This window comes from Myxozyma melibiosi, assembly GCF_037950935.1.
Source record: "Myxozyma melibiosi strain Phaff 52-87 chromosome Unknown BZA70scaffold_8, whole genome shotgun sequence".
Lineage (NCBI taxonomy): Eukaryota > Fungi > Ascomycota > Lipomycetes > Lipomycetales > Lipomycetaceae > Myxozyma > Myxozyma melibiosi.
Window position 1 is genome coordinate 337716 of NW_027042922.1, and position 24258 is coordinate 361973.

The window sequence follows — 24258 nt, forward strand, 5'->3', positions numbered from 1 at the left end:
CGCACTTATATCCATCTCCAATACAGAAATTTCTCTTTTTGTTGAACAGCTCTGCCATATGTTGTTGAACAGCTCTGCCATATGTTGCTGATCGAAAAATCTATAGGCAGGTCATTGCTTTACGGAATATTACAGATTCGTTTACAGTTCGTTTGTCAAACATCCTCGATATAGCCAAGTGTATTATATACAAACATAAAACAGACCGCGCAGACTTCGCAGTCTTCTTCGTCTCTGATTATCGAGACTTGAATTTCGTATATGCAAACCATCAAACGCCAAACCCTCTACTATAATAGTAGTTTAGAAAGGCACAAAAATAAAGAGTGAGAGAAGAAAATGTAAAAAATGAAACGATATGTAGACGGTTCGTGATGTCGACATATGTCAGCGCAAGAGAATCCGTGCATACAAGGAAATTCAACTAGGCACCCAAATCGATATCAAAACTTGAACCGCATCTGAAAGAGAATCGACAACCGTTAGCATACTTTATTAATCAAAACTCGAATCAAATCAACACGGCATCCACATACCCGCAGCTCGAACTTGCGCGAGGATTATTCACGACCTTGAACTGACTTCCGATCAGTTCGGTCGTATAGTCAACAGTCGAATCCTTCAAAATGCTGAGCGACATCTCGTCCATGACGACCCGCGCACCGTCAAGTTCGAAAATACTAGATTTGTAAATGCATTAGCCAGCTGAGCACTATTTGCTTCTTAAATTAGGGCGCATACATGTCTTCTTCTGGGTTATAGTCCTCCTTCAAGCCCATCAAGTATTGGAAGCCGTGGCATCCACCGCTCTCGACAATCACTCGGAGGAACACGTTCGGGTTATTATCGGTCTTCATGATTTCAAGTAATTTCTAGATTCAAAACACCGGTTAGGTGCGGCCCACCAGGAACACACAATAAATCAAAATACCACATTACATACCTTTGAAGCTCGCGGAGTAATGTAAACAAGCATATCATTCCCGCTCTCATCCTTGCGAGGATTAGTTATCGACGGCACCTTCGGAGGCGCATCAGGCGAGGCTAATTTCGAAGACATGAACGTCTTCGCAGCCGGTCCGTTTTCATTCGCCCCAGTCTTCTGAGCCTCCATAGACACATTCCGACGGCCGCTGTACGGCTTTGCTAGTAAATGGCTTGATGTCTTTTGTCTTATTCTGCTGTCTTTCGCAGCATAGTTTGTAGTGGCCAAACCCGAAAATTCTCGGGCTAATACTCGCTTCGTCGCTGTGGAGACCGTCTGCAAACATACAGACGGCACTGCAGTTCTGACTCTCAGACAGCTCTGGGTGTATATGATTCTGTTCATCTCGTAGTTCCGTGGACTGTCTCCGCGAAGATGAGCGTTGGTGTGTAGGATTGATTCAGGCCTAGTTATCGTGGGGCTTCTGCTGAATAATTACACGCTTTCGTAGAGCTCCCCCAGTCTCCCAACACGTGACCAATGGCCTGTCCTCCGGGTAACACAATGCCCGCATCCTCCTTTACGCGTCCTAAACTGTACGCGTCCTTTGTCTTTTAATATCAAATTGACTCTCAACTCTTGATAATTCTACAGCAACTGCTACGATACAAGAAATCACACGATATGGCGAACGATAAGCGGAAAATGACGGACGCAGATCGAGCATTGGTGCAGGCTTTTGTGGCTAATCGACGGCTTGATATCGAGCAACTGAGAAAAGCTCTATCTGATATCTTGAACGTTTCCAGTACGTTCTCCACATGATTTATGGCGCTGGATGATGCTGATTTCTGACTAAATCACTCTAGATAAACTGCAGCAAGGTGACGACTACGAGACAGAAATCGAACCAGACGAAATCTCGCAGGAGCAAGTCGAAGAGTACATCGGCGTTCTCAACTCGGAGCTGTACAGTCTTGACTACGAGATACGGTGCTCAGTCAGTCCGGATAACGTGCTTACTTGGCATCTGGTGAGTTTTGGAGTTTTTTTTTAAGGCTCAGCGAGTTGTACTGGTGTAACTAATAGATTTCATAGGAATTCCTAGAGTGAACGCGTGCGTTCTTCATTGAAGCTCTGCTATCTTACAACGGCGTTTTTGTTGGGTTTCTTGGTCACCTGGAGTTTTCATAAATAGTTTAATTGATTTGTTTCCACACTGCTATATACCGGCACAACTGTAAATACCCTCATCTAGTCTTCAACGTCGCTTCCGTCGTTCTCTTTCCCGATTTCAAGATTCACTTCATCAATGATATCCCACAACACATCCTCCGCAATCTGCTCCGCGTACCGTTCACTCAGCGGTCTCACCGACTTGAGGATATCAGCCGATTTCGCTTCATGTCGTAGATCAGCAGGAAAATAGTGGAAATCAGGGCCGAAATTGAACTGCGCAACGCCACCGCGATAGACGCTTATTGAAGGAAAATATCCCAGCTGTCCGTCGTCGACAACGCGCGCATCTGGACCGGTCAGGGGTGCACTGTGCGGGGGCAAAAACGGTAGTAACCGCTCGAACGGTGTTCCGACGTATTTCCCATTTTTGTAGATTCTTATACTCGAATGTGGCAGTCCCTGCTCTCTAAGTTCCTTTTCTCGCGCCGCAGCGTCGTCGCTCGATGACTGATTCAGAAGATCCTGCATGTGTTTGACCGGCACGCATTCATACTGCTCAAAATAGAGCTGTCCCTTATACTTTGTCGGAAACCGATCACGAATGACGTTTGACACTTCGTGAGACTTTGAATCCTTTAGCAGCTTGGCAGGAGCTTTCCCCTTTGCCGAATTTGCAGCTTGCAGCTGGTATGAAATCGGAGGAAGGGAGATATATAGTCCAATCACATCGCCGGCTTTGAACGGTTCCTTCATAAAATTTGATCCTCGAGAAATGTACATCTTTTGACCCGTGACATCTCTAACGCCATAACCATAGGCATCAAATCCGACAGGAGTTTCCAGCGAAGCTGCAAATAGAAAAGATCAGCAAATGTATATAGAAAGAAAGGAATTTACTGCAAACGATTACCTTCACGCCTAGTCCATCCAATGCGAATATTTCCGTCCTCAGGACCGGTATTGCCCTTGAGTATAACGCATTCCCAGTACCACCGTCCCTCTCGAACGCCGACGTTGGCTCTTGCTGTTCTGTAGCCCTTCTCAGTCGACACAATCGTAGACGTCTCCCTGTCCACCAAGATGTGCGAGCTCATGTCTTCGTAGCTCACGCGCGGGATGTACGGTGGCAGCTCGATCTGCCGATAACCCAGGGCCGGAAACTCGGGACTTGCCTCGCAGGGAATATAGCGGAAGCCACGTCGATTGAATGGGTGATCGTCGGTTGAATAGAGCTCGATCTCTTCGCCTGTTTGCGGGTGCTGGAAACTTGAGCATGTCGGCGGGGTTATGAACGCGGGTAGTCGTGGAAGTGCCGTCAAATCCTCGGGCTTGTAGGGAGGCAGATTGAGACGTATGGGAACCGGATACTCTTTTTCGACTGCCTTTTTGGTAGCAGACGCGGACACTCGAGCCTTTTGTGATCCCTTGTTTGGTTCAGCGTTGGGTGTGGGGGGTTGCGACGATGCTCGACTGTTGGAGTTTTTGACTTGCTCTTTTGGATTCAATTTCTTGTTTGTTTTCGCCTTCTTCGCTTTCTGATCGCCGGTCTGCGTAGCCGGACCTCTCTTTTGTGGACCGGACGACAGCGCTGGTGTTTGTGATCGCGAGCCAGACTCAACAGATCCTGGCTGCGACCGCTCGAGCTCGGGAACTGCGGTGAACTCGTCCATGATAGCCTCGCCAGTCTCTGATTGTCCATTTGCGATGACGGTGTCGTCGGCGGCAGGTTCTGTCGCTGTTAATTGCTGTTGGTCTTGATTCTCGAGGCTTGCTTTGGCCTCGTCGTTCGCTTCAGTTTTCTGCTCGGTTGACTCTAGAGCGACAGGCGCACTGTCGATTCGTTCCATGATCGGCTACACCAATAAAAAGAAAGCCGTCTTCAAGCAAATATCATGCAGTCTCCTCCAGTCTCCAGTCTACTCAGGTGAGACAAACCGTGGGTTTTCCGAGCGTGCACGGTTCTTCGCGTGCGCGAGCCGCGCTCGAGTACACCGGCTGAGGTAAACAAAGTGTACGGGGTTTGGGACTCAGACTTTAACTCCCCGGAGACAATTGCTTTGGGAATAGCTGCGTAGACGTCAAAAACCCACCCGCCTGCGCTTTTCTATCGTGAACGGAGCACTCGCTTCTTATCTCTCTTTACAATTACCTCTCTGGTCTTTGTCTTCCTCCATCGGCCGTGCTGTGGTGTCTTCTTTCCGTGTCTCAGAGAGCGCCGCTCAACTACCATCTCAAGTGCGGAATAGCACGTCCGGCGCACTCATTGTAGCACTTCATGAGCTGCAGGTTCTGCGGAAGCAAAAAGTCCCGTATCGCTCTCTTGCGACTGGTCGACGTTTGTACAGGTATACAGTTTTAGTGAACAGAAGAGAAGATCACCGGTGGTGCGATCTGCGTCCATAATCGAGCAATGCAGACCACCAGCACTACAGATGATAGTGGCGCGCCCGGCCCACCCTCTCCGTTCGGTTTGGTTGTTTCGACATTAATACAGTCCCCGGTTATCAACCGGATTCACCAGTTTGGGTTGGGAGGCGGGCGCAGAGGAGTTGTCATTGTCAAGGTGGGTATTGCTTTATCTCTGCACTGATCCCATCTACTTGATCTAACACCGATACCCATATAGGAGGCCTCTATCGAGCTACACGAGATCAGGGAAATACCTTCGACATCACCAGCCGAGAATGCTTCTCCTGAATACGTTTTGGAGCTACTCTTCCGCGCCTCTTTGTTCCAGAAACTCGTTTCTTCGCATGTGATTCCATACTCGATCGAACCGTTCCTTCCGCAAGGCGTGCGCGATAAGCGATCTCGTTCAGTATCAACCGACGTCAGCCGGGAAACACACACGACCACCGATACGCCCACGACCGCCTGCGATTCGTTTTCTCCTATGAGTATCGATGACGCCAATTCTGTCAATAAAGAGACACAGAGCAGCAATTCTCGCCAATTACCGGTGCTCGAAGAGCTCTCGGATAACAGCACTTCAGACACATTGATATTGGTCACGACAGATAGGCATCTACTTTTTGTCGTGTGCGACTGCAAGGACGATCTTATAGTAGTCAAGAATTTGGAGCTGTCGAATGCACCTTTACCCTTGGTTTACGATTATGACTGCTTTGATACAGACGACGAGTTTCCGGAAGTTCAGATGAACGACTATCTGAACGACTTGATTCCTGAATACGAAAGATTTGACACGGCGATATCAAGCATATTGGGTTCGCCTGATGAGGACATCGCCAGCACGATCAAGCAATTGGGAAAAGAGCTTGCATCAGATGAGAGGTAAGTCGACATTCAACTTGAGTATTCGCCGTCACAAGAGACTAACAACAGCAACAAGTGGGTCGGCCGTTCTCGTCAGCTCGTATCAAAATATTTACAAGGTCATAACCTTACGACCTATCGGAATCGGTCGTTCAAGATATGTTATGGCCGCCCATCAATTCGAGGTCGACGGCGTCATGTTGCATTCACAGTTCTTATACAGTCCGGCCAGTCCTGCATTCGCGATTTATTATATCGAGTAGGTTTTTCTATTGAGTTGTATCGCAGTGTGGTGCTTATATTAACAATTATCGTTTGCTGTTTAGTGAGCGACGGACTCCAAAATTGGAAATCTTCGAGTGGATTGTCTATAACTCGCCGAAGAAGATCAAACGGGTGACCAGTCTGGTTGTTCCCAGTGGTATGATGAATATCTTACGTTATCGCCACTTTTTGTGATTGCCGACTGACTTTGTATAGAACTTCCTTTACCGTTATTTATGATTCCTCTGCGTCATGACCGAGATCTACTTTTTGTGACGGTTAGTTCACGAAAACTCTAGGAGCCTGCAAGCTGGCCACTGCTAACTTTCAAACAGGAATCCCAACTGCATTTATACACGAGCGAAGGGACCGGAAGCTGGAGCTATTTGCTTTACCGAGATTGTCCTAAATGTAAGCTTGAAGTCGAATATTCTAAGATAACGGGGACAGGACGTTAACACATTCTTCACAGACGCCAGATGCGATCGGGCACTGCCCACCGCATACGATCACCCAAAACATTCCACGTCGGGACGTCTCTGGCAGCAACTCCGAGATTGTTTCTCCGAAGATGTGAGAGATTACGTCTACCTTGCCTTTGAATCTGGTGATATTTTTATAGTAGCCGTGCTAGGTGACGGCCAGCTTGCGATGATACACTACATGCATATCGACACTGATATCGGGACCAGCTTCTCTGTTATTGAGAATTCAGGTGCAGGTCCCGACCTGGTGTTTGCCGCTGGGGATTTGGTTTCTGGCGGCATATTTGCGATCAACAGCTCTACGTTCTTCCGGCGGGATGAGTCCGAGATGAGCGATGGCGCAATCCTAGCGGAGCCGTGTCAGGCATTGTCCAAGTTTTTAAATTGGGCGCCGATTCTAGATTGTCAGGTAGTCAAACCGGCTGGCTCGCAGAATCACCGACTGTTTCTAAATTCTGGATATAATCAACGCGGATCCGTCACTCAGATACGATATGGTATTTCCGCTCAGGTGGTGATTAACGGACCACTGATGAGGGGGTAAGTCATTGTTAGAACTTGACATATCACACAAGCTAATGTACATATGATGCACAGTCTCTCAAACATATTCGTCCTGTCAAGTGTCTGTTTTACTGGGTTCTTTTTGATCTTGACCAGTACACCATGGCAAAGCCGTCTTTTAATTTTCGATCAAAAGAACTCTCGACTGAGCACATTCGATCTAGCTGGCTTTGAAGCCCTATCTGAGACACTACACGCTCGAGTGTTGCCTTCTGGCTATTTGATCCAAGTCACACGGTCCGCGCTAATTGCGAGCGACATCATTGGCACCGGACCTGGATTTGTGTTGAGCCACGATAAAGGTGAACAGGTCTCTCACGCTGTTGTCGATATCGATGGTTGCTGCTCAACAGTAGTGATCGGTAAGTGCTACTCGGATTCCTACCAGCTTGTTTGTTACCATATACCCCCGTCTGGCTCGGAGAAAATCGAGATACTACAGCTTCCGGGTGAGACGACGTTTACAGCGGGCTCAATCAGCTTCCTGAAATTGATTGATATGTAAGTTGGATGACTGATTTTTATTTTGCGTGGCTTGGATTCTGACACGTCTATATAGTGGCAATACGAAGATCTGCATGGTTGGCACTCATGAGCCTAGCATTCGGGTACTTCGTGTTGATCCTGAGTCAGGCTTGAGCGATATTCAGACTATACGAGGTATGTTTGCAACGTAATGAAGTCAAATCTCAGTAAAACACCAATACTAACTATCGACAGATCTATCCGGCAGTATAATGAGTGGGATCCCGGAGTCTGTTGCGGTATACTGTCTGCCCATAACCGACCCGGTGATATGTTCCGAATCGTACCGCTACGACGGCCGGATGACGATTGGTCTCCGTAATGGTCTACTTCTTGTCGGGTCCTTCACCATGAACCTCTCCGCCGACTATGCAGATCTCGACTTTCACCTAAAGAGCACGATTCGGATGGGTGATATGCCGGTCAAGCTACGAGACACGTCTGATCCAGGACGGGCGTATGCAATGTCTGAATTGCTCTGGTCGGTCTCAATGGATGGTAGCGACAATGAAGATTGGTTTCAGATAAATCAGGTCATATTCGACGATTTTCAAGATGTATGTTTTCCTTTTCGACCCTGCCGCGATCGCATTTCACTGATTATGTTTATGCCATGTAGCAATCAGTTTTTGCGCTCCAAACGTTGAACGACATTAGCTTCATGCCCAACAAGAATCTTGTTGCCGGCCTTTTGCAGGATCGTTTTTTCATTGCCGAGATTGGCTCAGATCTCACAGAGTGCATCTTTCAGAGTCCTGTTAGAGAGGTAAGTCCACCACTGTCATTGATCGTTGTCTACATATATACTAATGAAAACACATAGACGCTGAAACGGATGGTGTATTTCGATCACGTTAAAGCACTGGTGGCTACGAGAGACCTCCCGTTCAATCGCTTGGTGTTTATTGATGTCGCCAGTCAAAAAGTTCTCGAGAGTACACCAACAGATTCTCTAATCCCTCCCTCTGAGGAGATACAATCGATAAACGGTACGTGCGGAATTCTTGCACGACAGCCTTCCAGTATACTGACATTGAAAAGAATGGCACGCTCAAATGAGAAGCCGAGAATGCCATTTTCTAATAATGGGAACTGCCATCCGCTCTAATGGAAACGCAGCGGCTGCTCAACACAATAGCTCACACCGTCAAGACAGAGGCAAAATTCGAGTTTTCCGTATCCGTCGCACGAGTCACGGTGCTAGCGGCATGGAAAGACCCACCTTCGGAGCTGGTGGGCTTTGCGACTCGTCGCCTCCTGGGGGTTCTTCTACCGACACGGGATATGATGAGCCCCAAAGTACGATTCCGATCGAGTTGGAAATCAAGAAACAGTTTAGCTGGACGACGCCAGAGGCGGTTATTGCAGTTGCAAAATTCAAAGATCTGTGAGTTTCTTTATGAGCAGCTGATAGGGGTTTATGGTGCTAACAAGTTTGCAGTGCGCTTGTATATAGCGCTGGTAATAAGGTCTACGTGAAGATGTTGAACATAGATACAGTGAAGTTTGATTTCCCAGCAATTGAGGTGACGCTCAGAAGTCCGGCGATCAACTTTAGTGTTGAGAACAATCTCATTTTCGCATCTACTAGGAGTAATTCGATAGTTGTGATTGCTTACGCTGAGGGATCCCTGGTTATTCAGGAGAGGTATGTTTTACCAATTGCATAAGGTCTATGATATTCTGTTACTGACTGTTGGGGAAAGTGACGCGATTGCCAGAAGCATGTTGCATCATCACCAATACCTTTCTAATTTCGTGATTGGCACCGACAAGGACCACGCAATCTTTGGTTTGCGCAGTCAAAACGAACGAACTCATTTCTCAAACATGGAGCTACAGTTCAAATGCGTGCTTCCAACTGCGATTTCACGTCTCCGAAGAGGAAATTTCGTAGCTGCACATCTGTGCGCAGGTAACAAGGAACGAGAGAAATCTTCCCGCGACAGTACTACAGCAACAAAAATGTCGACAGGTTCGGGAGCACCGTCTGAAGGCGAAGAGCCGTCGCCAACATTTGAGGACGTTTTGATTGGCACAGGGATCAACGGCTCGATCTACGGTTTCAGGATACTTGACGAGCGGGAGTTTTACGAGCTGTTTAATCACTTGAAAGCGCTTGTTGCCGAGCTCGCTCAGCGCTATTCGCGACTACAAAGACAAAGGCTGCAGCAGATGGCAGGGAGAAGTAGTGCGTTTACAGATACAACGTTCCCGTTGCAGCTAGGGCTTATTCCGAATGGGTTTGGACTGTCGGGTCTGCTTCATGACGTGGGCTTTTTTGCTCATGGATACGCGGTAAGTAAGCAGCATATATCAGAAGATTCGATTGTCGATTCTGCAGCGAATCTGTCGTCGCTTCCACAAGCTTCCGTTAAGAAGCCATCGATTCGGCAGATAGACGGCGACGTTATGTTGTATCTGCATGAGCTGCGCAAGATCCTGGCGAGCGAGTACCCCCCGAACGACCACCAAGAGCGCGAAAGTAGCTGGTCTATGAGCGAACACGACGGTGCAGCGAGCTCGGTTTCCATGCGCACATATGGATCGCGATACTCGTCTACAAGCTTTGGCTCTAGGGAAGTGACGGAGCATGGGTCTTCTATAGACGGCGGTGGTCAATTCTGCTCTCAGTCTTGGATTGATTGTTACTTGAAAGGGATTGTTCTATAACACTGGAGCAGTGATTGTACATTTATTTTGGGTCGGTTTTATCAAATAGAAGTTTCCATAAACACAGTAACGCTGTAGTCTGTAATGACATTGACTTAGTAACCAAATGGGCTCTTATCGATAGAACCACTCATAGTAGCAACCAACTACGTCATCCTCGCTCGAAGATTTTTAGGTTGGGACTTTGGGTGCTCCCAAAGCAAACTTTGGTGAAAAGCGGATTTATAAAAACATTGCCAAATCTACACCGATAATCTCTTTACACCATCGATATTCGCCATGCCGATTAACCAGCCCTCAAATCAGATAAAGCTTACCAACGTGTCATTGGTGCGGATGCGCAAAGGTATGTTTCTGTGTGTTGCCGAGGATAGTTGGTTCGACATCGTTCTAAATCTCTTTCTTTTGACTGCAGGCAAGAAGCGGTTCGAGCTGGCGTGCTACCAGAATAAGGTGCAGGATTGGCGATCAGGAGTGTATGTACTGAAGATCTTATGATTTAAAACGAGAATGCCGACTAATCTGATATCATAATCTAGTGAGACAGATTTGGACGAAGTCCTACAGATCCCCAGTGTGTTTTTGAACGTATCAAAGGGCCAGGTCGCTCCCAACGATGATTTGAAAGCTAGTTTCGGAACTACGGACCAGGACAAGATTATTTTGGAGATTCTGAAAAAGGGTGAGCTGCAAGTTGGCGAGAAGGAGCGACAAGCAAAGTTACAGCAGCAGCATGCGACCGTGATTGATCTTGTTACTTCGAGATGCGTCAATCCTACCACCAAGCGACCTTATCCGACGACGATTATCGAGAAGGCACTTTCGGAGCTTGGATTCAACATTGTCGCTACGAAAAGCGCAAAGGCGCAGGCGCTCGATGCGATTAAGCAGTTGATTGCGAAGCAGATTATCCCGATCGCGCGCGCGAGAATGCGGGTGCGTTTGACGGCGGATGCTAAGGAGGCCAAGAAATACAGAGAGGCGATTGTCAGTCTGATAGAGCAGATCGAGACCGAGGACTGGTCGCAGGAGTGGGCGTGTGTGGGGTTTATCGAGCCTGGAAAGTACCGGGAACTGGGAGAGAAGCTGCAGCAGGAGAGCAAGGGCCGAGCAAATATCGAGGTCTTGGATATGGCTGTCATCCAGGAGGGAGAGGAGGCTATCTAGGAGTATTGGGTATCGCATAACATTGTCACAGTAGTCTAATCAACATTTAAATGTAATTACATGAAATATGGGTTCAATATGACCAACGAACGAGCCAATATTGTATTCCAGCAGATGAGCTCTGGCTGAGAACCTTGAAGGAGGGTAACTAAGTAAGCAGTGATGGGGTTGGTATATCTGACAGTACCAGCCCCGCTGCTCTAAAGATTCTCCAGGCAAGTGCATGTAAGAGAGCGCGTGACTGCTTTTTGAGTGTAGGGTTCAGAAGTAGGGCTGCGCGCAACACCACATCGAACTACCCAACTTCCATCCTCGTCACGAATTGAAGCTATACTCTGGTAGCCATCAACCAACAACGGTCGTCAAATCACAGCCAAAATGGTATGCGTTCTGTTCATGAGAGAACTGTCTTATGTTGCTGTTGGAAATGATTGCTAACCTGTTTCTTATCAGTCGTTCGTTCTCCAAGACAAGGCCGCTTTCCAGCACATCTTGCGGTATGTTCAATCTCAAATTCGTCGAAGCGACCTCAGCATCACGACTTTTTCTGTTCGGAAGTTATGGGTCATAAGAGATGGGCAAAGTACTGATAGCATTGTTATAGTCTCCTCAACACCAACGTTGATGGTAAGATCAAGATTATGTACGCTCTCACCTTGATCAAGGTATGTTGAAATATCCTCTGGGTTTCTGGTTATAAGGGAATTTTATGCTGATGGTATTCTAGGGTGTTGGCCGTCGTTACTCCAACTTGGTCTGCAAGAAGGCTGATGTCGACTTGAACAAGAGGTAAGAGATGCTGAAAAATTGTGAATGCTTGTGGTGGTAGACCTTTGTTCTAACTTTTGCAAAAATTACAGAGCCGGTGAGCTTACCGTTGAAGAGCTCGAGCGTGTCGTTACCATCCTCCAGAACCCCACCCAGTACAAGATCCCCTCGTGGTTCCTTAACCGTCAGCGCGACTTCGTCGACGGCAAGGACACGCAGGTCCTTGCTAACGGTCTTGACTCCAAGCTCCGTGACGATCTCGAGAGATTGAAGAAGATCCGTGCCCACAGAGGTCTCCGACACTACTGGGGTCTCCGTGTCCGTGGTCAGCACACCAAGACTACCGGCAGACGGGGTAAGACTGTCGGTGTCTCCAAGAAGAAATAAGCGAAATGGGGGTTTCTTCTTTTGTATTATGGAAAGGAAAAAATTGGCATTTTCGTTTTGTTTTTTCGTTAAAAAGAAATTTGATCAGTTAGTAATACACTATATTATCTATTGAGACATCCATACGCTTCAGAGGCGCAAAATGTAGTATATTACTGTTTTGTGACTACGTTTATGACAGCTTTTATTGATACGAAGTATTGCATTTCAAGTATTACTTGTGCTCTCTACTTTCACTCAACTTAAACCGCCGAAGTCTTAGTAGAGGCGGAAATATCAGGATAGACATCGTATCGTCTCTGAGTAGTGATTGGTATTCCCGCCCGAGTCTGCTCGATAAAGCCCGGCTCAAGCTCAGCATACACAATCTCCTCGCCCTCGCCGGCCTTTGTGAGAATATTCGCGTTCGGGTCGACGGCGATGGAGTACCCATAGGCATGGTAGTCGCTAGTCATATCTCTTGCGGGCGAGCACAGCAGCACGTAAATCTGGTTATCGACCGCTCTGGCGCGTGCGAGGAGTTCCCAATGAAGAGGGCCGGTGGTGGTGTTGAATGCGCCGGGGTAGATCATTGCAAAGACGCCTTCCTTACGGGCGGCGACAGACGCCAGTTCCGGGAACCGGATGTCGTAGCAGATAGCGAGACCGACTTTTCCAAAAGGTGGGATGTCAAAGACGGTAATTTTGTTGCCGCCTGTGAGAACTTCAGATTCCTTGAACCGGATCTTGCCAGGAATGTCAATGTCGAATAGATGGACCTTTCTGTGCTTTGCTATCAGGTCGCCGGAGGGAGCGAAACTCAAGCTTGTGTTGAACAGCTTCCCGTCGTCGCCGCGCTCGGGGATCGAGCCTCCGATGAGGTAGATCGAAGTCTCGCGCGCAAGGGTGGAGAGAAACTTGGTTGTCTCGCCGGAGGGAATCGACTCTGCATACTGCGGGAACGCAGCGACCGAGTACGGAGAATTGAAGCATTCTATCGGGAGTCAGTAAACTATCCTATATCTCAATCTTCACAAAAAAAAAATCAAAGCAGATTCACTCACCCGGAAGAACAACAAGCTGTGCTCCGTTCGACGCAGCTTTGAGAACATGCTCTTTGACTCGCGAGAGATTGCGTGCTTTATCCGCGGTGGCAGCCAGCTGTATGAGGGCGATCTTCAATCGTTGAGATAGTGCTTGAGACATGTTGATTAATGTATCTCCCTGTATTGATAACTGCCTAAGATTCTTTTCACAATTGGTAGACAAATAGTTGACAACCAATTACGCAATTACGAAATGCTCCCTACGGTTGAGGTGGATTGGAGATGGTGCGGCTCGGCTCTCAATTCTGGTCTGTTACTCTATCTACAAAGCTCACATATTCCTCTCCAGGCCTGCGCTTTCTCGCAACCCAAAAGACACAGTCATAAATCCAAGCTCCCATCGCCTTCGGATCGCTGGCATAAGAAGCCTTGATACCAGTCTTCAGTTCCAAAAACACAAACCCAGCGGTCTCGATCACTTCGACCAATTTGTCCAGCGGCAGTTCCACGCTGAGATTAGATTCGTCGTAGCTAGACCCTGAACTGTTTTCAAATCGCGTGCTTTGCTCGTCCTCGAAATGGTACAGTAGTGGTCCAAAATTGATCCAGTAGCTTGCTTTCTCGTTTGCATCGTGTAGCGCGTATGATATAGTATCGATGTAATCCAGCACGTTGTGTGCCGTATCTATGAAAAACACGGTGACAATCGCGTCCCATTTTTCAGTAATAGCCTGTTCAGAAGCGTTTGTCTGAGGGCCATAAACCTCTACAAAGGACCCTGTAGTGAAAGAAAAATCGCCTTTGGATCTGCTTTGGTTTTTACTGGGACAGACGTCTGGGATCCGGACTTCTCGAAGCTGGTTCCTTGCGCTCACGTTATGCGAGAACGAATGTATAAATGGATAGATAGAAAACTGATAGTCTTCTTCCGTACTATATCAAATCGGACAAAGTTAGCATTGTCGTATCTAAGAGGCGGGAGGGGGGCGTACTGGTTGATTATGAAATTAGACATGATGATCATGTGAAATGAAAACTCGTTCGCCTGAGAGCTATATCCTGGTAATTCTCAGTATCAAAGCCAAAATACACAATACAAGGTGACGTGGTAAATGATACCTTCAGCAGCGATCTCGTAAGCTAGCCGTCCAAGGCCTGCGCCGGGGGTGAGTACTCGAGTCGTTGATCTGATCAGCCAAAAGTGTTAGCATCGACCAAACATCACAAAAGAAGGAAACAGAGCCACACCTCTCATCGTCTGTAAACAACCTATTTAGTGCATCAATTACCGGATTATAAATAACATCCCTCTCAGCCTTTGCCTCTGCGCTCCAGTCTCTGAAGAGCTGCTTGAGCGTGCCTTTTGTCTGATCAACCTGCAGCGCCGTCGCTCCTTGCCAACTACTCCGGTCTTGGGGAGCCTCAAAGTCATTCGCGCCTATCTGAGCTACCAACTGGAGAAACTGACTGTTTGTAGTTATGGCGCGGTCAATTGATGCCAGATAGTTGCTGTAGTATGGCTCTAGGATTGACTGATGGGCGGGTGCGAGCTGGGTTATGGCGCGCCGGCGTGGAGTAGTGAGATTGAAATGGGCAGCTTTCGCGTATACCAGCATAGAGTTCCTAATAAATCTAGCGGTCAGAAATGCGGGTCTCTCAGACAGACGTGGACTTGGATAACATACAAAGTCGATGTCAATGCAGCATGATCCAGGGGATCATCAGACCCTAGGCTTTCGTCGGGCCCGTCAGGTGCTGAGCTCATCGCCGATTGTATCTTTCTGATTCGGCGTCCTAAAATTACAGCCAGACAAACAAGACATCAACTGAATACTATGTCAATACACAGATATCTGGTCTAATCGACCGGCCAGACAGAAGAAGGGACGGCGCAGGTAAATGACATAAGCGGTAATTCAGGGGTAAGTTCTAAATATCGAGAGAATTTTCAAAGTCCCAACGAGTCTGAAGATGGCCATCGACAGGCAAACTTTGCTACCACGAAGAGAGCACTGTATTCTCAAGGTATCTGCCTTATTTAGCATCGGGAGTGTTGAGGATGGCTGTTGAGCCTACCAAAAACAGTGGGGAGCAGTCCAGGAAGAGGAAACGGGACTCAAAGAAATCGCAAGAGTCTGCAGAGGACCCAAACTCGAAGCACTCCTCCATCTTTCAGAAATACAAGTCTGCCGTAGGGCATGATCTCGATGAAGCACTGAGTGAGGTGCGGAGTGCGGAGAATAGCTTGGATGCGAAATTGACGCAGGAAGAACAAGAACGGCAGAAGTTGGCAAAGGCACAAGAAGATGAGATGGAAATCGCTGCCGCTGGGCTGGTGCCTCTACCCCAGCCAGCTAAGAAAGAGAAAAAGATTCTGGCGCCGATACGGGATCAATGGATGACTGAGCCACAATATGTCAAGCCGACACTGAGCAAACCTTTCAAGTCTCTATTGCTGTCTGATCATATGGTGAAGAACCTCGCTGCAATGGGATTTGAAAAGTCGTTTGCCGTGCAGGCTGCGGTGATTCCTGCCTTGATGGAAGACATTATCGATATCTCGCCGGACCCGAAGAAGCCGATTCTGGTGAATGCTGCTACCGGTAGCGGGAAAACTCTAGCTTACGGTGTTCCGATTGTGGAAGCTTTGTCGAAACGCGTCGTTCCAAAGGTTCGAGCACTGATCATTCTACCAACTAGACCGCTCGTGCAGCAAGTTCGAGAGGTTATCGAAACTCTGGCTAGAGGGACGGGCCTACGAGTTATGGCTTTTAGAAGTGAACGATCGTTTAGTGAAGAACAAGCGTTACTGTGAGTATGGTCTGATTTTTGCTTCGTACTGAAACAATATATCTAACGCGTGTCGTCTGATAGGAGGAAAATGACACCCGACATCATCATCACTAATCCCGGACGACTTGTGGATCATGTCAGATCAACTGCAGACTTTTCATTGAAGAATCTACAGTATATGGTTATAGATGAAGCCGACAGACTTCTAAATCAGTCCTTTCAAGAATGGGTAGATGTGGTGATTGGCGCCTTGCAAGAACGATCTTCAAACCAAGAGTCTATTGTGGCAGATACTTGGACCACGCATACACAGAAACTTGTGTTTTCTGCTACGTTGACAAAAGATGCAGGAAAATGGGCGAGTTTGAAGATCAAGCAGCCGAGAATTTTTGTGGTTGGAGATAAATCGACCACCGCCGGTGAAGAGGAATTCTCTGTTCCGTTTACTTTGACGGTAAGGCAGATGCTGTGTATCTCGATCTATTGTGATTTGCTAATCTGTGGCTACAGGAATATATGGTGCAAGTTCCGGATGTCTTGACGAAGCCGCTGATTCTTTTGAATCTACTGACGCAAGAGTCCATCTCGAGCGACTGTATCATATTCACAAGATCAAACGAGACGGCTGCTCGACTTGTGAAGCTTCTTTCAATGCTGGACCGGAGGCTTCGAATGAAAGCCGACAAAAGTCTTGAGCAACTTACGATCGGACTGGTGAATGGCGAGGTTGACACAAACAAACGCAAGAAGACGTTGAAGGAGTTTGCCAAGGGCGAAATAAGCCTGTAAGTACTGATGATGTTCACCAGCTTTGCTACGCGGATACTGATATCTGACTTTTCACAGAATAATTTGCACAGACATTATTGCTCGGGGTATGGATATCGAATCGGTCAAGCACGTTATCAATTACGATATCCCAATCAGCGGACGCGAGTACATCCACCGCGTAGGCAGAACGGCCCGCGCAGGAAAAGAGGGCACAGCCTGGTCTCTGGTATCCAGACCCGAGGCAAAGTGGTTCAAGGAGATGGCAGGCAAGATCAAGCGGAGCAAGACGCAGAAACTGCTGCGACGAGAGGTTACGGTCTGGGAGGGACAGGAGGAGGTTTACGAGACGGCATTGGAGAGTCTGGAAAGGCAGGTTAAAGGGACCACTTCATAGACTGATTATAAATACATTACATAATAAACATTAAAGAACAGTCCTGATGACACGTGACTGTAGGGTTAATGTAGGGCTCAGAAAGCAGTCACGCTCCAAGCCGCTCTGGTCCCAACCGCCCGAGGCAGCGCTCAGCCGAGTCTACTCATCTTCACGACCTGAGATCCGCTTCAGTTTCTGTTCATCCGACACCAATCGACATCAACAAAAATGGCTGGAACGTGAGTGCTTTTCTCGCTGTATTCCATCAGGCAAAGAGCGACAACACTTTATACCCTTCGATGCATGTCTCGCGGTAGTTCTATTTGGCAACGGTTCGGATTCCAGATTCTTCGTGACGGCGTTTGAATGGAAACACTTCAACGTCAGATGAAGGTTATGAGACTAAGGCGACGGCTTCTCAATTTGAGATGCAAGCCTTTTTCTTGAAATACATTTATGGTGCTGTGTGAATAGGAGAACTCGCGCCTAGCAGTGCTGTTAAGTTTCTCCCACGCACGCCAATTCTGCAAGCGCTCCGAGTAAAACTTTTCAAGTTTTGAAAGGTTCGCCAGCGGGTTATGTCTCTACTGCTTTGCGCAGTTTTGATCAAATGCATTTCAGGGCAGCCGAGGCGATATTGTGCTTTGAGCTTTTTGCCTAGATTTGGAAAGAAAAAATTTCTGCAACTACAGATCCTGACTGATTTCATGATAGTACCGTCCCCACCGCTGAGCAGGTCCTCGTCCCCGAGACCCTCCTTAAGAAGAGAAAGAACCAGGACAAGGTCCGGGAGGAGAAGATCGCTGCTGCTGCCGCCAAGAAGGCTGTATGTGAACCCGTTTGTTTCTTATATTATCATTTCTGATTCATTTCGATGCTATGATGATATTTTATCCTATCCTTCGAGAGCTAGTCTTCGGACAATGTTGCCTTCGTTATACCATCTTTCGGGACTGATCATCGAAATGTAATCTCATGTGATTATCTATGAATTGTCTATTAACTCATGGAATATAGGCCAACAAGGAGAAGCGCAAGGTCATCTTCGAGCGTGCTGAGAAGTACGTCAAGGAGTACCGTGAGGAAGAGAAGGAGAAGGTCCGTCTCAACCGTCTGGCTAAGAAGGAGGGCAACTTCTACGTTCCCGCCCAGGCCAAGCTCGTCTTCGTTGTCCGTATCAAGGGTATCAACAAGATTGCTCCCAAGCCCCGCAAGATCCTCCAGCTCCTCCGTCTCCTCCAGATCAACAACGGTGTCTTTGTCAAGCTTACCAAGGCCACCGCTGAGATGCTCCGCATCGTCGAGCCCTACGTTGCGTACGGTTACCCCAACCTTGCGTCTGTCCGCTCTTTGATCTACAAGCGCGGATACGGAAAGGTCCAGCGCCAGAGAATCGCCCTTACTGACAACGCCATCATCGAGGAGGCTCTCGGCAAGTACGGAATCATCTGCATCGAGGATCTCATCCACGAGATCTACACCGTCGGACCCGCTTTCAAGCAGGCCTCGAACTTCTTGTGGCCCTTCAAGCTCTCCAACCCCTCCGGCGGCTGGGGTGTGCGGAGAAAGTTCAAGCACTTCATCGAGGGTGGATCTATCGGTGACAGAGAGGATAAGATCAACCAGCTCATCAAGGCTCAGAACTAAACTCAAAAGTCTTTTTCATGGTTTATGTGACGGTTGGATTTTGTACTTTATCATAGCAAAATAAAAGGAATAATAATAGACAAACAGCGGTAGTAGAAGTCAGGTGACTGTCAGGTGACTGTCAGCACCGAGGGCCGCGTGCTCATTGTCAGATGCGAGAAACTCAAAGTGAGCAATGACGCACTCTGCTTATCAGTGCACCGGGTTCGCGAACTCGCCTGTCGTAGCCAGCCAGCAGCCATTCTTCTGGATTCTGTGTAGTAACTCGAGGACCAACGCGCAATTCAGTGCACAGGCAATGTCCGAGCCTGAATCTGAGAACGTGAGCGAGATTCCCGTCGTGGACGAGGGCTTTGGGGTTGGAGAGTCTAGCCCGCTCGACGGTCTGGCCGAGCCCATTCTTGCCGTCGATTCGCTTCCCGAGGCCGAGAACGCGTGGGGGGAGGAGGCTGTTGAGGATGCGACTGTTGGGGAGGCAGGCGTGGAGGAGGTGAAGGCAGATGTCGTTCTTGACAAAGAAGAAGTGCCGTCGGAAGTACCTGCGGAGGATGGGCAGGGTACGCCCGACGAAGGCACTGTCACTGTCGACTCAGCAGAGGCTGATGCTGTGGAACCAGCAAGCAACGAGAGCAGTGCGCAGGAGGAACCTGAGTCTGCAGAGCATCAGAACGAGCAGCCTGAAGAACCAGCAGCGATTGTCGCAGAATCGGAAGCAACGAACGAGACAGAGACCTCAGAGTCTCCCGCTACTCCCAAAGACACAGCAGAGGATCCGTCACCCGAGACTGCTGAGCCCAAGACCGAGGCCGAGGCGCCGTATACGACTGCTTCATCCAAGCTATTTGGTGACGACGACAAGCTGTTTACAGACGACGTTGATCCGGACGCGCCGGAAGACGACGCAGAGGCCGAGGATGATATTCTCGGGCCTTCCAAGCCGGCTGTGCCCATCGCGGTCTCAAGCTGGACCACAAAGAAGCGGCCACCGCAGCATCCTGAGATTCCAGTCGAGATCCTGACGAGCTCGAGCGCCGTCGAACCGAAAGCGAGGGCGTCGCCGGCGAAGGAATCAGGCCCGGCCAAATCGTTTTCGAGAATACCTGCGATTCCGGAGCCGAAGCAGATCGATCTTGCGGCGGCGGCTGAGGTCTATGACGAGGATGATGAGGACGACGTGTTTGCGAAGCCTGTTCCTGAAGCAGCGGTGCCTGTACCTCCGGAGCCGCAGGCTGATGCGTATCAGGATCTACCTCCAGAGCTGGTAGCCATGGCAGACAGGTAAGATTTTGCTCTTTAATTATGTGACTGCCTATTGCGCCGCCATTGTCTGTGCTATACTAACTTGAATATGCGTAGATTCGTTGAGAGCATACGTGAAATCGCGCCATCGGGTGCTCTATCTCCAGAAAGACTCTCGCAGCTATTCCAGGATTTCTACGTGACCGTGCAAGACAAGGCCGCAGCGATGCTCCGGCGAAGCAATATGCGTCGTACGTATGAAGTCCAAATGGTCTCATTTGAAGAGATGGCGCGGAAGAAGCGCGAGCGGAAACAAAAGGAACACCAAAAAGTCCTCTACGAAGAGCTGGTGGAGAGAAAAGTCTGCAGCGAGTGCTACGATGATGTTTTCATGTACAATGCGAGCGACGATGAGCCCAAAGATGAGGCGTTGGCGACGAAGATTGCGGCTTTGAAAGTGATCAATATCGACATGGAGCACTTGGGAGTTCCCGAGCTTAAAGATGTCGATTTTAACACTCTTCTGGGGCCCGCTAAGAAGGAGCTGGTTTCCTTGGCTGAGAAACGGTCTCCCAAGGAAAAACTGCAGGTGCTCATCTCTGTTCACAAGCATATCGTTGACGTGCTGTCGAATGTAAAGCAGTCCAACGGAGCTATGGGCCAGTCCGGCGCTGACTTTGTTCTTCCGACTCTCATCTACTGCGTGATCCAAGCAAACCCGCCCCACATCTCATCCAACATGGCGTTCATCCAGCGCTTCCGATCGACCAAGACGATAAATGGCGAAACCGCGTACTGCCTGACGAATTTCGAGGCGGTCGTCGCGTTCCTTGAGACCGTGGACCTGCAGACCTTGAATCTCGACTCGATCGATATTCCGTCGCTGCCCCCGGTTCCCGAAGAGCCGAAGATCGTCGATCCGCTGATTGCGGCATCCGAACCGCCGCCACTCCCCTCTCCTCGCTCTACTTCTTCCCCGTCGCCATCGCCGCTCTCTCCTTCTCTAGGCGGCGAAATGCTCCAGCGTAAACCGTTGACGTCCTCCGCGTCTTCGGTTCGCTCTGCATCCTCAGCCTCGAGCTCGGTCTCAAACAGCAGCAAGAAGCCAGTTGCCTTCTCATCCGTCCCGCCGCCGCCTGCAAAGGACTCGATCAAAAACGTCGCACCCGTGAAACCGATGCCGGCCGACACCAACCGCCGGGCAAGCGCGTCGATTTTCGGAAACGCTACATTCGTGCAGGCGCCGAACGGGCCTAAAGCGCCTGAGAAAATCAGGGTGGCGAAACAGACTGGTGGTGGTGTTAATGCGCCGGTTGTCGTCAGCGCGTCGAGCAGTACTGGCGGGGCGGCTGCTAGTGCGCCATCTTCTTCTTCATCGCGGCGATCGTTTTATCCCACGGGACTGACTGCCTCGGTTGGAAGTACGGCTGATTCGGGAATCAGGTCGATCAGCTCGACGTTTGAGACATCCTACAAATTCTTGTTTGGAAACAAGGATAATGAGAAAGCGTCGCCTAAGCGCGAGGTAGCAATGCGAGGAAACAACAACGTCGAAGCACTTGAGCGACGAACTAAAGAAGTCCTGCAGCAGTCGTCCCAGGTTATCTCGACCTACGCCGAGGGCAAGAAGCGGGAGCAGCAGCAGGAGATAAGTCCGCCACGGACGTCGTCCAAGGCCGGCAGCGCTGAGCCAGAGCCTGCGCAGCCGGAGTTGCCTGCCGCGCATATTCTTCCAAAGAGTCGGAAGCAGGCGGCTGGAGATGCGTCGTTTGGCGCAGAGGGAAAGGTGGCGTCGAGTAGCAGTAGTATGCGACGAGGCGGGTCGAATGATAGCCGTGTCTCGCCGGTGATGGATGACGGCGATCGTCCTCGAACACTGTAAGTCTTCTGCACCTACGTTTTTATCGCACTCAAACACTCAAGCTAACAGATATGGCAATAGAATGGACAGCGTCCGCCGCTTCGCAAGATCGGGCTCCAACCCATCCGGCATCATCGACCAACAACCCCCGTCCTCACCGCAGCTTCCAAAGTTATCCAAGCCGAAATTCGACGACGAGACGCTTGCCGACGCCAGCACGCTAGATGCGGCGCAGGTAGACGAGCTCGTGAAGGATTATCAGCGAATGGTGGAGTACTTGAAGACGATCTCTGCTTTTGAGGAGTGAGGAGTGAGGAGTGGAGCACGGCCGCGTGTGTAAATAGGCATAGAAACTCATTTTTTTGGTCTTTGTTTTATTCATTTTGATGTTGTATTGAGTTGCCGCATTTTTGAGTAGTTGGATGTCGATCGCTTCTTTCTCTTGGGAAAGATGAGAGGGCACTAATAGCAGTATTCCTAGTTGTTTTTCTCTCTTTGGATAGAATATCTTATCATTATTATACTTCTTCATCCTGTACCAAAGACAAGTAAAAGATCTAACCAAAACGAAGCTGGAAGCCAGCACCTCCCTGCGTATCTTCTCTAAATAACCCATTTTTGTTATCGGCAGGAGAAGCCAGTAATATCCTCGTCGCCTCGTCATCGTCATCAGACATCAAACCCGCCTCAGCATCAGCACCACCGCCATGCACGACCGCGGGCGCGCCAGGACTATCGTCGCCGTGGACTCTTGTTTCGGACGTGGACGGGAAAGGTAAGAATTCTGAAGTAGGTTTGGGTTTGGGGTCTTCGGAGAAGTAAGGGTGGTTGAGCGCGTCGGCGGCGGAGATGCGTTGCTTGGGGTCAAGCTGGAGGAGTTTCGAGAGAAGGTCGACGCCGGCGGAGGTTAGGAATGGGAAGCGGGAGCGGAGGGAGGGGGTTCTGTGGACACGCGAGTTAGCAAGGGAAGATGTGTGGAGAAGAAGATGATGAAGATGCTTACGGCGGGCGATCTTTGGGAGGGTTTATGGTTGTGGCATGTGGGAGTCGGCTATAGCCTGGCCAAGAGTTGTTGTCAGGATATCCGAGGAAATCAAAGATCTAAGAAAAAGACATTGTCAGTTTGGCGTGAATAGACAGATTTGCGGGAGCAATATGGAAGATCGACACACTCTCTTTATCTGGTTGATTTCACTCTTGCCATCAAACAACGGTTTTCCCGTAAGCAACTCGACAAATATACACCCGACAGACCACATATCAACCTCTGTCGAATACTCCTTCGCGCCCAGCAACAGCTCCGGCGCACGATACCACAGCGTGACAACCAACGGCGTCATCTTCTCGACCGGGTCAGAGTAGTACCTCGCGAGGCCAAAGTCTGCGACTTTGAGAACGGCGGCGGTTGTGATTAGCAGGTTTGAGGTTTTCAGGTCGCGGTGGATGATGAAGTGTGCGTGCATGTAGGCGACGGCGGAGAGCAGTTGGCGGAGGAGGGTTTTGGCTTCGGATTGGAGGAATGGTTCGCGCATTGCTTTCATTAGCTCGCGGAGGTCGTGGTCGACGTATTCCATCACGATATATATCCTAAATCAACGCATTAGCTCATCATCACCTCGCATTACCAAACGACACACATACTGATCCAACGACCCACCAACCACCAACTCCTCAATCCGCACCACATTCTGATGTTCAATCGCGCGCAACGTGCGGATCTCTCGCAAGCTAGTGATCGGGAACCCCTGTGAATTTTTCTCGAGCTTGAGTTTTTTCAGCGCAAATATTTGGTTTGTGTGCATCTCGCGGCCTTTGAACACGACGCCGTATGTGCCTTCGTCGATATGGTTCAGGCGCTCGTAGTTTTCCACGCTCCGGCAGGATTGGATCGGGCGGGGTTTGAATTTTAAAAGGCCGTCTGCTGTGAGGTCGAGGTTGGTTGCTGTAGATTGTGTAGCGTTAGTTGCTTCTGCTTTGCTCGTCGTCGGTTCAGCTGCGGAAGAAGTAGATACATCTTTCTCAGACCCAACAGCAGCAGCAGCGGCTTTCTTCTCCTGCCTCAGTTTCTTCTTCTTCTTCTTCTCGGCGCGCAATCGTTCGCGTATCTCCGGATCCTCGTCTTCATCTCTCCACCGTGACCGCTTCTGCGTGTCCATCGCTGATCTCTGCTATCCCTCACTCGCTCACTCTTTGCTCTATAACAAGCTCTATAATATTCAAAAACACCAGCACGATAGTAATAACAGAGTCGCAGGGTTATATGCGGATCATATCGTAGTCTATCAGATCACTTGAGTATTCAGATATCTCGACTTTGATGATGTTCAAAGATC

The 24258-nt window shown here is 49.1% G+C and overlaps 12 protein-coding genes across 12 annotated transcripts; 7 read left to right on the forward strand and 5 right to left on the reverse strand.

The window, feature by feature from the left end:
• Nucleotides 1–54: 54 nt before the first annotated feature.
• On the reverse strand, nt 55–1487 carry BZA70DRAFT_280638 (iron-sulfur protein Isa2). Its single transcript, XM_064912997.1, has 4 exons — nt 944–1487; nt 742–872; nt 537–680; nt 55–461 (listed from the first exon to the last, which is right to left on the reverse strand). The coding sequence occupies exons 1-4, from the start codon at nt 1328–1330 to the stop codon at nt 425–427; spliced, it is 699 nt and encodes a 232-aa protein (XP_064767422.1). The 5' UTR covers nt 1331–1487; the 3' UTR covers nt 55–424.
• Nucleotides 1488–1541: 54 nt separating this feature from the next.
• On the forward strand, nt 1542–2126 carry BZA70DRAFT_296169 (uncharacterized protein). Its single transcript, XM_064914516.1, has 3 exons — nt 1542–1733; nt 1795–1958; nt 2024–2126. The coding sequence occupies exons 1-3, from the start codon at nt 1610–1612 to the stop codon at nt 2036–2038; spliced, it is 303 nt and encodes a 100-aa protein (XP_064767423.1). The 5' UTR covers nt 1542–1609; the 3' UTR covers nt 2039–2126.
• Nucleotides 2127–2179: 53 nt separating this feature from the next.
• BZA70DRAFT_239711 (uncharacterized protein) lies at nt 2180–3774 on the reverse strand (the record flags this gene model as incomplete). Its single annotated transcript, XM_064910480.1, has 2 exons — nt 2180–2952; nt 3015–3774. The coding sequence occupies 2 exons, from the start codon at nt 3772–3774 to the stop codon at nt 2180–2182; spliced, it is 1533 nt and encodes a 510-aa protein (XP_064767424.1).
• Nucleotides 3775–4145: 371 nt separating this feature from the next.
• On the forward strand, nt 4146–9959 carry BZA70DRAFT_280642 (mono-functional DNA-alkylating methyl methanesulfonate N-term-domain-containing protein). The gene is made up of 15 exons (XM_064912998.1): nt 4146–4667; nt 4731–5398; nt 5457–5639; nt 5707–5801; nt 5861–5922; nt 5980–6055; nt 6117–6669; nt 6727–7194; nt 7253–7353; nt 7414–7775; nt 7838–7984; nt 8042–8207; nt 8260–8605; nt 8660–8866; nt 8925–9959. Exons 1-15 carry the CDS (start codon nt 4515–4517, stop codon nt 9889–9891), a joined length of 4554 nt encoding a protein of 1517 aa, XP_064767425.1. The 5' UTR covers nt 4146–4514; the 3' UTR covers nt 9892–9959.
• Nucleotides 9960–11141, forward strand: BZA70DRAFT_280645 (SBDS multi-domain protein). Its single transcript, XM_064912999.1, has 3 exons — nt 9960–10237; nt 10307–10367; nt 10431–11141. The coding sequence occupies exons 1-3, from the start codon at nt 10171–10173 to the stop codon at nt 11056–11058; spliced, it is 756 nt and encodes a 251-aa protein (XP_064767426.1). The 5' UTR covers nt 9960–10170; the 3' UTR covers nt 11059–11141.
• A 510-nt stretch (nt 11142–11651) lies between these two features.
• BZA70DRAFT_239885 (ribosomal protein S13) lies at nt 11652–12213 on the forward strand (the record flags this gene model as incomplete). The annotated part of the gene is made up of 3 exons (XM_064910486.1): nt 11652–11723; nt 11786–11847; nt 11919–12213. Coding segments are annotated over 3 exons (429 nt in total), but the record flags the coding sequence as incomplete, so codon positions are not given.
• Nucleotides 12214–12365: 152 nt separating this feature from the next.
• Nucleotides 12366–13592, reverse strand: BZA70DRAFT_191744 (carbon-nitrogen hydrolase). Its single transcript, XM_064910035.1, has 2 exons — nt 13257–13592; nt 12366–13186 (listed from the first exon to the last, which is right to left on the reverse strand). Exons 1-2 carry the CDS (start codon nt 13396–13398, stop codon nt 12456–12458), a joined length of 873 nt encoding a protein of 290 aa, XP_064767428.1. The 5' UTR covers nt 13399–13592; the 3' UTR covers nt 12366–12455.
• Nucleotides 13513–15045, reverse strand: BZA70DRAFT_280652 (putative trehalase). The gene is made up of 5 exons (XM_064913000.1): nt 14924–15045; nt 14487–14861; nt 14358–14425; nt 14231–14297; nt 13513–14171 (listed from the first exon to the last, which is right to left on the reverse strand). The coding sequence occupies exons 1-5, from the start codon at nt 15001–15003 to the stop codon at nt 13538–13540; spliced, it is 1224 nt and encodes a 407-aa protein (XP_064767429.1). The 5' UTR covers nt 15004–15045; the 3' UTR covers nt 13513–13537.
• BZA70DRAFT_280654 (uncharacterized protein) lies at nt 15046–17232 on the forward strand. The gene is made up of 4 exons (XM_064913001.1): nt 15046–16049; nt 16113–16485; nt 16542–16816; nt 16878–17232. Exons 1-4 carry the CDS (start codon nt 15298–15300, stop codon nt 17194–17196), a joined length of 1719 nt encoding a protein of 572 aa, XP_064767430.1. The 5' UTR covers nt 15046–15297; the 3' UTR covers nt 17197–17232.
• A 27-nt stretch (nt 17233–17259) lies between these two features.
• BZA70DRAFT_280659 (60S ribosomal protein L7) lies at nt 17260–18909 on the forward strand. The gene is made up of 3 exons (XM_064913002.1): nt 17260–17417; nt 17893–18004; nt 18196–18909. The coding sequence occupies exons 1-3, from the start codon at nt 17407–17409 to the stop codon at nt 18823–18825; spliced, it is 753 nt and encodes a 250-aa protein (XP_064767431.1). The 5' UTR covers nt 17260–17406; the 3' UTR covers nt 18826–18909.
• A 49-nt stretch (nt 18910–18958) lies between these two features.
• BZA70DRAFT_280661 (uncharacterized protein) lies at nt 18959–22432 on the forward strand. Its single transcript, XM_064913003.1, has 3 exons — nt 18959–20103; nt 20182–21942; nt 22007–22432. Exons 1-3 carry the CDS (start codon nt 19001–19003, stop codon nt 22230–22232), a joined length of 3090 nt encoding a protein of 1029 aa, XP_064767432.1. The 5' UTR covers nt 18959–19000; the 3' UTR covers nt 22233–22432.
• Nucleotides 22433–24232, reverse strand: BZA70DRAFT_280662 (kinase-like domain-containing protein). The gene is made up of 4 exons (XM_064913004.1): nt 23567–24232; nt 23098–23512; nt 22929–23026; nt 22433–22867 (listed from the first exon to the last, which is right to left on the reverse strand). Exons 1-4 carry the CDS (start codon nt 24079–24081, stop codon nt 22483–22485), a joined length of 1413 nt encoding a protein of 470 aa, XP_064767433.1. The 5' UTR covers nt 24082–24232; the 3' UTR covers nt 22433–22482.
• Nucleotides 24233–24258: the final 26 nt, after the last annotated feature.

Coding starts and splice junctions, on each gene's coding strand:
- BZA70DRAFT_280638 (XM_064912997.1), bottom strand. CDS start 1,330: ATGAACAGAATCATATACACCCAGAGCTGTCTGAGAGTCAGAACTGCA. Junction 873..943: donor TTACTCCGCGAGCTTCAAAG/GTATGTAATGTG, acceptor TTTTGAATCTAG/AAATTACTTGAAATCATGAA. Junction 681..741: donor TATAACCCAGAAGAAGACAT/GTATGCGCCCTA, acceptor TTACAAATCTAG/TATTTTCGAACTTGACGGTG.
- BZA70DRAFT_296169 (XM_064914516.1), top strand. CDS start 1,610: ATGGCGAACGATAAGCGGAAAATGACGGACGCAGATCGAGCATTGGTG. Junction 1,734..1,794: donor TGATATCTTGAACGTTTCCA/GTACGTTCTCCA, acceptor AAATCACTCTAG/ATAAACTGCAGCAAGGTGAC.
- BZA70DRAFT_280642 (XM_064912998.1), top strand. CDS start 4,515: ATGCAGACCACCAGCACTACAGATGATAGTGGCGCGCCCGGCCCACCC. Junction 5,923..5,979: donor GAGATCTACTTTTTGTGACG/GTTAGTTCACGA, acceptor ACTTTCAAACAG/GAATCCCAACTGCATTTATA. Junction 7,195..7,252: donor TTCCTGAAATTGATTGATAT/GTAAGTTGGATG, acceptor ACGTCTATATAG/TGGCAATACGAAGATCTGCA.
- BZA70DRAFT_280645 (XM_064912999.1), top strand. CDS start 10,171: ATGCCGATTAACCAGCCCTCAAATCAGATAAAGCTTACCAACGTGTCA. Junction 10,238..10,306: donor ATTGGTGCGGATGCGCAAAG/GTATGTTTCTGT, acceptor TTTTGACTGCAG/GCAAGAAGCGGTTCGAGCTG. Junction 10,368..10,430: donor CAGGATTGGCGATCAGGAGT/GTATGTACTGAA, acceptor ATCATAATCTAG/TGAGACAGATTTGGACGAAG.
- BZA70DRAFT_191744 (XM_064910035.1), bottom strand. CDS start 13,398: ATGTCTCAAGCACTATCTCAACGATTGAAGATCGCCCTCATACAGCTG. Junction 13,187..13,256: donor ACAGCTTGTTGTTCTTCCGG/GTGAGTGAATCT, acceptor GACTCCCGATAG/AATGCTTCAATTCTCCGTAC.
- BZA70DRAFT_280652 (XM_064913000.1), bottom strand. CDS start 15,003: ATGAGCTCAGCACCTGACGGGCCCGACGAAAGCCTAGGGTCTGATGAT. Junction 14,862..14,923: donor GCTGCATTGACATCGACTTT/GTATGTTATCCA, acceptor TAGATTTATTAG/GAACTCTATGCTGGTATACG. Junction 14,172..14,230: donor TCTAATTTCATAATCAACCA/GTACGCCCCCCT, acceptor GATTTGATATAG/TACGGAAGAAGACTATCAGT.
- BZA70DRAFT_280654 (XM_064913001.1), top strand. CDS start 15,298: ATGGCTGTTGAGCCTACCAAAAACAGTGGGGAGCAGTCCAGGAAGAGG. Junction 16,486..16,541: donor CTGTTCCGTTTACTTTGACG/GTAAGGCAGATG, acceptor CTGTGGCTACAG/GAATATATGGTGCAAGTTCC. Junction 16,817..16,877: donor GCCAAGGGCGAAATAAGCCT/GTAAGTACTGAT, acceptor GACTTTTCACAG/AATAATTTGCACAGACATTA.
- BZA70DRAFT_280659 (XM_064913002.1), top strand. Junction 18,005..18,195: donor CTGCTGCCGCCAAGAAGGCT/GTATGTGAACCC, acceptor CATGGAATATAG/GCCAACAAGGAGAAGCGCAA.
- BZA70DRAFT_280661 (XM_064913003.1), top strand. CDS start 19,001: ATGACGCACTCTGCTTATCAGTGCACCGGGTTCGCGAACTCGCCTGTC. Junction 20,104..20,181: donor CTGGTAGCCATGGCAGACAG/GTAAGATTTTGC, acceptor GAATATGCGTAG/ATTCGTTGAGAGCATACGTG. Junction 21,943..22,006: donor GGCGATCGTCCTCGAACACT/GTAAGTCTTCTG, acceptor ATATGGCAATAG/AATGGACAGCGTCCGCCGCT.
- BZA70DRAFT_280662 (XM_064913004.1), bottom strand. CDS start 24,081: ATGGACACGCAGAAGCGGTCACGGTGGAGAGATGAAGACGAGGATCCG. Junction 23,027..23,097: donor AAATCAACCAGATAAAGAGA/GTGTGTCGATCT, acceptor TCTTTTTCTTAG/ATCTTTGATTTCCTCGGATA. Junction 22,868..22,928: donor CCTCCCAAAGATCGCCCGCC/GTAAGCATCTTC, acceptor GCGTGTCCACAG/AACCCCCTCCCTCCGCTCCC.